The 9,866-nt window shown below is 35.2% G+C and overlaps 2 protein-coding genes and 1 non-coding gene across 3 annotated transcripts; 1 reads left to right on the top strand and 2 right to left on the bottom strand.

Moving 5' to 3' along the window:
• Nucleotides 1-1,441: 1,441 nt before the first annotated feature.
• On the bottom strand, nucleotides 1,442-2,143 carry LOC131144158 (uncharacterized). The gene has a single exon (XM_058092599.1). It carries the CDS (start codon nucleotides 1,990-1,992, stop codon nucleotides 1,537-1,539), a length of 456 nt encoding a protein of 151 aa, XP_057948582.1. The 5' UTR covers nucleotides 1,993-2,143; the 3' UTR covers nucleotides 1,442-1,536.
• Nucleotides 2,144-2,422: 279 nt separating this feature from the next.
• On the bottom strand, nucleotides 2,423-8,834 carry LOC131144157 (uncharacterized). The gene is made up of 9 exons (XM_058092598.1): nucleotides 8,484-8,834; nucleotides 8,221-8,348; nucleotides 7,601-7,648; nucleotides 7,351-7,464; nucleotides 4,833-4,901; nucleotides 4,665-4,721; nucleotides 3,926-4,081; nucleotides 2,919-2,999; nucleotides 2,423-2,781 (listed from the first exon to the last, which is right to left on the bottom strand). The coding sequence occupies exons 1-9, from the start codon at nucleotides 8,659-8,661 to the stop codon at nucleotides 2,716-2,718; spliced, it is 897 nt and encodes a 298-aa protein (XP_057948581.1). The 5' UTR covers nucleotides 8,662-8,834; the 3' UTR covers nucleotides 2,423-2,715.
• On the top strand, nucleotides 8,772-8,843 carry TRNAT-UGU (transfer RNA threonine (anticodon UGU)). The gene has a single exon. It is a non-coding gene; the product is annotated as a tRNA-Thr (tRNA).
• The last annotated feature ends 1,023 nt before the right edge of the window (nucleotides 8,844-9,866 follow it).

Raw genomic sequence — 9,866 nt, 5'->3', positions numbered from 1 at the left:
GAATGTTGGAATGTAGGCCAGTAGACACTCCAATTATTCAAAACCATAAACTTGAAGAACACCCAAACCAAATTCCAACAGACAAAGGCCAATACCAGAGATTGGTTGGCAAACTTATCTATTTCTGACATACTCGCCCGGATATTGCCTATGTAGTAAGCGTAGTAAGCTAGTCCATGCATCGGCCTAGTAAAGACTATATGGAAGCAGTAATCTAGATCTTACGATACTTAAAATCATATCCAAGAAAGGGACTGTTGTTCTCAAAAAATAATCATCTCAGGATTAGTGGCTATACAAATGCGGACTGGGTAGGAAATGCTACAGACAGACGATCAACCTCAGGATACTTTACATGTTAGGGGAAATTTGGTCACTTGGAGAAGTAAGAAGTAAAAGGTGGTGGCACTATCAAGTGCCAAAGCAGAATTTCGTGGGATGCCAAAAGGGCTATGCGAACTTTTGTGGCTAAAAAGACTTGTCTTAAATAGGTTTTGCTCCTACCTTCGAGAAGGATCTTTTCTGTGATAACAAATTCGCCATTACTAGTGCGCATAATCCTATGCAACATGACCAGACCAAACACGTGGAGATTAACAGACACTTTATCAAGGAAAATTTAGAAGTTAAAATAATTCGATTTCCATTCATGAAGTCTAAAGACCAACTAACAGACATTCTGACAAAGGCAGTACCAAGCAAAGAGTTCTACAACTCACTAGACAAGTTGGACGTTGAAGATGCATTCACTTGAGGGGAGTGTTGGCGTGAACTGTAAATTAGAGAGACAAAGGAAAGGATACAAATCCCTTCAATTAAGGGTCAAAGAATTCCAACCATAATCCTAACCTTAATTTTTTGTAAATTACCAAAAATAGAGTCAAATATCTCTTCTCATACTTGTAATATTTATGTGGTAAATAATAAGGAAAAAAAATGCCAGTTTTGCCAAGGTCCATACTCTATTTGCTCGCCACAATAGTTTGTGATATTATAATCTATATGAAAATATAAACCTCAATACAAAATATGATAAAATACACTAATCTTTCTTGAAATTAAAAAATAAGAACGAAATTTCAAAAGTCGTACATACATTTCTTCAGATTAATTTTTGAGTCACTTATACCCCTTAAATTATTTATCTTTTTACCAAATATAAGGGAAATGTTTATGTTTTTAAGAAAACATTAGTGATAATTTGTGAAATTTTTAAAAATTTAATAGAAGTCTTTAAAACTTTAGAAAATATATTTTTTTTCGCCAAATCTTGAAAAAAGTAGTGTTTTTTTATCATGCAAATTATAATTTAGCTGCACCAACATACATTCATTATCCCAAATTCTGAGCAGCGGGAAAAGAAAGAGAATAAGAATCACCGCAATTGAGAAGGAAAATATGACAATAATTAGTATGAAATTTAAATGAAGAATATATAAAATTAAGTGAGAAATTTGATTTTATTTAGTCTTTATGTGAAGGGAATATATATAGACGACATTGGAAACTGGAAGATTAAAAATGTAAATCTGAGAACTAGGGAAACTGCGGAAACGGGTTCCAAAGCAGGAGGGAGAAAAGCAAGAGATTGGGAACGAGGACTGGGACCAGAGGGTTGATGCGGTTGAATAGGCGCTTCCTGCTCATCCTCTTCCTCGCGTAGGCTCGCCTTTCTTCATCGCCCCAGACGGCTTCCTCCACTCCCTCCGCCATAATCGGCGGCGGCGGCAGCTGGTACGGACACTTGGAGCGCCAGGAGGTCTTGGGGAGCCCCAATCTGGAGGCCCTCTCTAGGAAGAGGGAGAAGCCCCATCGCAGGAGCAGTGGAGGGAAGGCAGAGGAGGAGCAGAGGAAGGGTGGGTAGTCCCAATTGAGGTAGCAGGGGATGTGAGCTGACACGAAGAGCTGCGAGTGGAGTGAGGGTGTGGCTGTGGGGCTGGTTAGGATGTGGGTTATTACTTGTAGCCTCTGCTCCCACGTCGTCTCCTCCATTAGAGATAGAGAGAGAGAGAGAGAGAGTGCTTGAGGCAGGGATAAGGTTTTGCTTATATTTTTTTTAGGTGATGTCCTGGGAGTCCACGTCCGTTTTAACGGCTGAGAAGGGTGGGGGATTGCAAAATTAACAGAAGCTGAAAATTTTCACCGCCAACTGTGTGTTCCAACATTTCATTCAAAATTTTTATCTTATTATGTATCTATATTGCTTCTTTAAAGTGAACTTAAGATTTTTACCTTTTCAAGTAAAAACCCTCAAAATTTCATGAAAATTTTAGTTCTGGCTTCCTACAATGTGAGAACCCAAGTGGTCCTCTGTTGATCAAAGCAATAGCCCAAACAAATTAAATTCAGGAGCAACGCCGGAACCATTGCATTGACTGTATATTTCTTCCTTCGGAATAAAATTAAATAAAATCCAACGTAATTAGATTAAATTTGTCATTTGATTTCATACCACAGTGCATTCCGAACAAGTTGCGATGTGTGAGAGTAGGATTGATACATTGTTCTTCGTAGAATAATTACCTATATTTGAAAAATACTTGGACATACAAGCGAAATTACAGTCAACATTTACCATAACAGAACAAAGCAGTGATAGTGAACAGTTAGAGACAGAGGGCAGACATCCTCCAGCATCCAGTCTGGGCATTAGCCTCTTCAATGGGAATGTGATGGCACCCACCTTCTCCAGAAAAGGACATTTCAGTTTTCAAGCTAAGCGAATTGCGATGAGAGCAGCATCCAAGCACTCATTATTGGGAAGGTAATTATAGCAGAAGCCTGGAATTTTGCACATTTGATCACAGTAAGTGATTCCACCAAAAGGCAGTGCAGAGCAAATGCCACTGCTTGGATGAACATACATTCATAAAGAAAACTTGGAAAAGCAATGGGGCAACAAGTAGTTAACGATATACCACAAAAAATACCAATTCCTCATTGGCAAGTGCTGCCGTAAATTCGTTTCTTTCCATTTCCTGTTTAATGTAACCTTGCAACTGCAAATTGGAAAATACAGTAAATACTTAGAACAATTTTGAATGTACTGCAAATCGGAAAATACAATAAATACTTGGAACAATTTTTAATGTGTCTAGGCCTTATTAGGCATAGCCAAATGAAGCTACCTCATGAGAGAGACGTGGATATATGCAATTTCATAACAATGGTCAATAGTCTACTCAAGAACCAACACTTTGTAACAAGTTTGGAGCACAAAAAAGTACCAACAAAGGCAGTATATTTCACAGACATAACTAAAAGAAAGGAAAAAAAAAAAAGAATTCAAGTGCATAACTATCAGAGACGAATGTTTTTTAAGGTGAAGGAATTTTTCTTTCCAAAAAGGATGTCCACACACTATCAGGTTTTGTGCATTTAAAATTAGCAAGGTCACTAAAAATTTTCATTAAATTATGCTTCTAACCTAAAAAATTTTAGATCAGAGCATATTTCCTCATAGTCAAGATGAAGCAAGCTGCATAACCATCAGGCTTTCAGAGTTGAGAAAAAGCTCACTGAGATAAAACAGACAGGGTTCCACAATCTTATGGTCATGGTTAGAGCCTTTTCACAAATATATTAGGAGGCCATTTTCTAAGCCTACTCCTTATCATTTTGAGAAGTGGAACAGACTACTATACAAGGAAAATACTTTTAACTCAACAGTTCACAAAAACAGATCTAAAGCAGGTAACTCAGAACGACATTACATTTTATTTAAATGTCTTTTAATACTATACATTTGTTCTTGTTGTATATATAAAAATTTAAATGGTACATTGGTGGGGTTTTAACCCAGACGCTTGTGCCTACATGATTGAGGAACTGTACACAATAGAAAAGGAGTTGTAATTTAGTGCCTAATTGGGGAAGATTCCTTATGGACTGCCTTGAATGAAAAACAAGAGAGTAAAATACAAACCTGATGATGATACGTTTTAGCTGCTGACAGTATTACTTTAATTCGATGGAGAGCTTCGGACATGTAGGAACTTATGGCAAATTCCTTTCCAGGCAAATATGGATCTAACATCTCAGACAAGTTTTGAAGGTAATTCCTGTAAAGTTTGTTGATGAACTATAAACCACAGACAGCATTAGGTCTGGTTAAGACTTGCAGGCAAGATCAAATATTCCTCTCCCCCAAAAAAAAAAACTTTGCTTTAAAGAGTCCTTGTTGCTATTGTTGTGGCAATACATTGGTCAAGAGTTGCGTAGTTGCTGAAATGCCAGTCTCAGGATTTTTTATTTTTTTGACATTTCTATCACAAAGAATCTCTGTATTATAACAAGAAGGCACTAATTGCACTCCCCTTTTTCAATCAGGCACTCATCTTAGTTGTGTTCATCACTGCTACTGCTGACAAAGTAGGATGATGGGTACAACAAGTACACTGTGATACATGCCCCTTCTAAATAAGCCTCTACAATACTTCATTAAAATTTTTCTTGGTATGAGCCTTGACTCAATGATATGGGTATTGAGTGTTAAGCTCAAATATGAATGTCATGGTTCAAGTCATAGAAACAGCCTCTCAAAATGCAGTCTACATATATTGTGTTATCCCAGATCCACAATACGATGTGGGAGACATGTGCACTGGGTGTTGCAGATCCCCAATTAAGTTTGGGTGCCTTGTGCATGGTGTGTTGCAAATTACCTTCAAGAATATACATCTTTTAGAGCCTGCTAGCTCTTGAGCCTTCAAAGTCCTCGTCTGTTTTAAAAAAAAATTCACAACATGATTACAAACATAGTAAAATAATGAAAGCTTTGCTGTTCCTGATGAAATGCACATGTAACTGGAACTGTCTCAAAGGAATGATACCTGTGTGATTTGAAGAGCCTGTTCAAGTTGCCGGATTTGAATCCATCGTTCCGTCACAATGCTAGCCATCTGGAGGCAAAAAAAAAGAAAACAAATAAAAAATAACTTGCCAACTAATCCATGGACCTAGTCTAAATTACAAGTAGCATAAAACAGCCAGTATTTATTCACATGGAATCTATCAAGCAATAAAAATGATGACCAGATTTTCAAGCTTTAAATTTAAGATGCAAGCATAATGGTATAAATGGAGCACTTTGGTTGCTACACAAAGGGGAAAACATAAAAGAGGTTCTGTGGCAGTGGGGTGGGGTGGGGTGGAAGGACTTATTAAGTGTTCATGCATTGGATATCTGTCTTTAACCTGGCATTAACAGTCATTGATTTATAAGGTTCTTACCTTTCATTGTGTAAAGTGAATATAACACTAACAAAGAACTATAGTATATAAATACAACGTTTTTCTAATATTAACTGTGTACACTAAGATAATTCAATTTGTCATAATAATTGATGGTCATTTGACCAACAAGATTGCATTGCATATATGACTAATAAGTTAATAGCTAATTCCTAAAAAGAGCCACATTACATTATCACCCTTTAAATTCAATTTCAACTTTTTCAATTGTGAAAACTAAGAAAATGCCAGATGAATGGAGGAAAAGCACTTTAATACCTATATAAAAAAATAAAGGAGATATTCAAAATTGTAATAACTATCGTGGAATTAAACTTATGAGTCATACAATGAAACGATGGGAAAGGGTAGTTGAACAAATATTAAGGTTAGAAACGAAGATCTCAGAAAATCAATTTGGTTTTATGCCTTGGAGATCTACCACAGAAGCTATTTATCTTTTAAGAAAATTAATGGAAAAGTTTAGGAAAAAGAAGAGGGACTTGCATATGATATATATTGACCTTGAGAAAGCATATGATAGGATACCTAGGGAAATTCTATGGTGGGTTTTAGAAAAAAAGGGTGTATGTAGTAGGTATACCGATGTCATTAAGGATATGTACGATAAAGTAATGACTAGTGAAGGACTATAGATGGAGAAACTAGAGAATTTCCAATCACCATAGGTGTACATCAAGGATCTGCTTTGAGTCCCTATCTTTTTGCTTTAGTGATGGACCAATTAACTAAGAGTATTTAAAAGGAGGTTCCATGGTATATGTTATTTGCAGATGATATTGTATTAATTGACGAAAGTAGGGATGGAGTAAAGGCTAAGTTAGAATTATGGAGAGAAACTTTAGCATCTAGAGGCTTTAGGATAAGTAGAAATAAGACATAATATATGAAATGTAATTTTAGTAATGATAGGAGGAATATTAGAGACAAAGTTAAACTTGATCATAAAGAAATAAATAGCACTTGTGGATTTCGATACCTTGGATTTATTATGCAAGCTGAAGGAGAAATTCAAGATAATGTAATGCATAGAGTTAAAGCAGGTTGGGTAAAATGGAGAAGTGCTTCAAGTGTGCTCTGTGATTGTAAAATACCCTTAAAATTGAAAGAGAAATTTTATAGGACAGCTATAAGACCAGCTATGCTATATGGATCGGAATGTTAGCAGACAAAGAAACATAATATCCAAAAAGTAAAAGTTGTCGAGATGAGAATGCTGAAATGGATGAGTAGTATAACATTGAAAGATAAATTAAGGAATGAACATATTCGTGGTAAGTTAGGTGTAGCTCCTATAGAAGATAAGGGAGGGATGATTCAGATAGTATGGACACTTGCAACGTAGGTCACATAGTGCACCTGTGAGGAAGAGCGACTTAGTTACTGTGAAGGGTAGTAGAAGGAGTAGGGGTACACCTAAAATAACTTGAGAGGAGATAGTGAGTAAGGATTTAATATCCTAGAATGTATCAAAAGAAATGGTTAATGATCACATAAATTGGCGAAAAATGATTCATATAGCCGACCCCACTTAGTGAGACTAAGACTTGGTTTTGTTGTTATTGTTTGTTGTTGCATTTTATTTGGTTGTAAGTCTTATGATTTTGTAACACAGCAAAAATAACATCTTATACCAATATACCTGGTGCGGGGATGGAAAAAAAATCCAATTTGAGTGAGAGACTTTAGAACATAGTTTCAAATTCAGATAAACCAAAATATTTTAAATTCTTCAGATATCAAGCAATGAAATCATGTGCAACTGCATTTTTTATTGAATAAATTGAATAATCAAACTAAAGTCCCCAAAAAAGGCTATCCTTAAGTCTCAATGATGTTTTGTTTAATTCATAAGAAAGCTTCACAGCTGCTCCCATATTTCATGGAAAACTCTAAAATCTCCAGAAAAATATATATGTACTGCATAGTCCCCTAAGCATTCAAAACATGGAAGGATCCTACACAAACCTACATGTTCATTCGAGCTGAACAAAAAGTGTCAGTGCAACAACTCAAACAAGAAACTGGCATCATCTGTGAAGACAACAGCTAGGTCCTACACAGAAAAAATATATGTAGAAGATTATAAGTACAGACCTTTTCAACTTGAGAAGAAAGTTCTTCCAATCTTTCCTCAGCATCTTGCACTTTAGATTCTAGAATATGAATGTCAAAATTGTTCTTTCTTGAAGCAGCCCAAAGAAGTTGTACCTAAGCATCCGCAAGTCTACTTTTCAATTAAGGTCAGCTTTCACACAAGTGATCTCCAATTCTCCTTTTACTATTGCCCATTGGAAGAGAGGAGTGTATAAAAGGTGGATGCAAATTAAAGAGAGCAGAACCAAACCTCTTTTTCTAGTGCATCAACTCTTCCATCAGCACGAGACGAGTTATCCTGCAATTAAATCTGATATTTTATCACGCCAAAGATTGTCTCTATAAGATAAGTATGCATGCCTTCTTTTTTTTTTTTCGGGTCATTATCTTTCTGAACGAGAGAATGGCCCAGGTGCATCAAAGAAGTCCACCCTTGGTGTATAATCAACTAATGCAAAATTTTATCTAGAAAAATTAAGAAATATGGAATATGGATAAAAGCCCCAAATTTTGAAATCTAGGTAACCAATGTCAGGTGCCTATCCTGGACTGCCAGTTTCTCTTTTTGGCACCAAAAATAAAGAGAAACATTGGCTAACCAGTAAAGACTGGAGATCAGCAGATGGCCTTCTCAAGAAAGAACGCATACCAATTATATTAAAAGTTCAATTAAAAAACACGCATGAACAACTATGCCTTATGGATATGGTGCAGAATGTTATGCTGCCGAGAAACAAGTTGCCAACTGATAAAGTGAAGTTAAAAATCCATGTCTTCGCAAATTAGCTATAGGTCTGTAAATTAAGCTGTTTAACTAAAAAAATTAGTTGAAAACCCGCCCTGGTACCATTTTTGCAGTAGGAAACAAACCTTAATACTCAGTAGGTCAGACTGTAGTTGCTGAATCTTAACTCCCATCCCCACAATTAGCTTCTCACGTTCCTGAATATGGAGGATTCTAGCATTCAAGCTTTGAACGCTTTCCTCAAGAATGGTTTCTGCAAATTACAGTAGTCAGCGAGAACAACAACCCAAGCACCAACCTAGAACACTACAATTTGAACATTAATGGCCCAGCCAAAAAACATTATGAAAATTAAATGCAACACACACGTATAAATGCAAAATATTACCGAGACGGGCGATCCTGAGCTTCGCATCCTGCAATTCGCAGATCAAAGGATGGCTCCTATGTTGGTCCGCGCAGGAGGAGGTTTGAGAATCGATCCGGGGAAGAAGAGGGGTAGATTGAGAAAGACCTGCGAGAGCTAAGACTGTCGCAAGAAGCAGAAGAATGATGAGAGCTGCCATTTCGCAGCTTCCGTTCGATGCACGGCGAACCAGAGAAATTGAACTACGGCTGGGTCGCACGGCAAAGCCATTTGTGCTTTTTGGAATGCCTTCTTGTACGACCGCTGCAGGCCTCCATAGCTCAGTGGTAGAGCGTCAGTCTTGTAAACTGAAGGTCTGTAGTTCGATCCTGCATGGAGGCACCAAGTACTTTTATATATAATTTTTGTTTTTTTTAAGATTACCTCGGGTGTCCTGGCTCGATTCATCCAATTATGGCGGTGTCTTCAGGAATCAGGGTAAGCTTCGCTTCTTATAATTTTAAGTCCAAAATTAAAATTACTATTTTATCTGTTTACGATTACAAAGAGGTAAATTTTGAGACTTTTTCTAAAATTTATAAAATATCAAAAAAGAATTTTTTTTTTGAAAGAATTCATTTATTCATATTTTGTTATGAAGGAAAATGAGAAATGAAATAAAATATATAGCAAACTAATGAATAAAATTATCGAATATTCATAACCAACAATTGATTTTTTAAATTTTTAATCAAATTAAAATAAACTTTTATTTTTAATAGTATTTAATAATTTTTTAATCTTTTTCTAAACAAAATCTTTAATCTAACTAAACTCTAATACCATTTTCATTTTTCAAAAAAATTCAAGATGTTTGCCATAAAAAAATTTTATGGGTTCTCAAACTAAATATCGACATTTCAAATATCACATTGCTATACATTAATCTTACAAGATAACCAAAGCCAAACATTCCCTAATTTATTACTTATGTACCCAACCCAACACCTTAAATAATCTCTTAAAATCGCCTTCTTGTAAGTTTTATGTCTAAATAAAAAAGATTAATATTTCAAGAGAATAAGCTTTGAATACTTCTTAAAATACTTGTCATGTTAAGAGTGTTATATTTGTTTTTAATTTTTATATTATTATTTTTTATTCAATCTCTTTTGAAAAAAGTTAAAAACTAAATTTTATAATTTTCAATTACTTTGCAACCTAAACACTTTAATGTCTAAAATTAACTCTTATGAATATTCACTTATACAAAAGTTTGATTTAAAATTAAAATAAAATGTCCATTAAATATTCAAATTAAAAAAAAAAAACGAATAATTCATTTAAAACATTATACTATTTATCAGTCTTCATATGATTAGATTATTATTTTAACACTAATAATTGATTTTTGAAATACAATAA

Source organism: Malania oleifera, chromosome 12 (genome assembly GCF_029873635.1).
Source record: "Malania oleifera isolate guangnan ecotype guangnan chromosome 12, ASM2987363v1, whole genome shotgun sequence".
Classification (NCBI taxonomy): domain Eukaryota; kingdom Viridiplantae; phylum Streptophyta; class Magnoliopsida; order Santalales; family Ximeniaceae; genus Malania; species Malania oleifera.
This window is presented reverse-complemented; position numbering and strand designations above follow the sequence as displayed.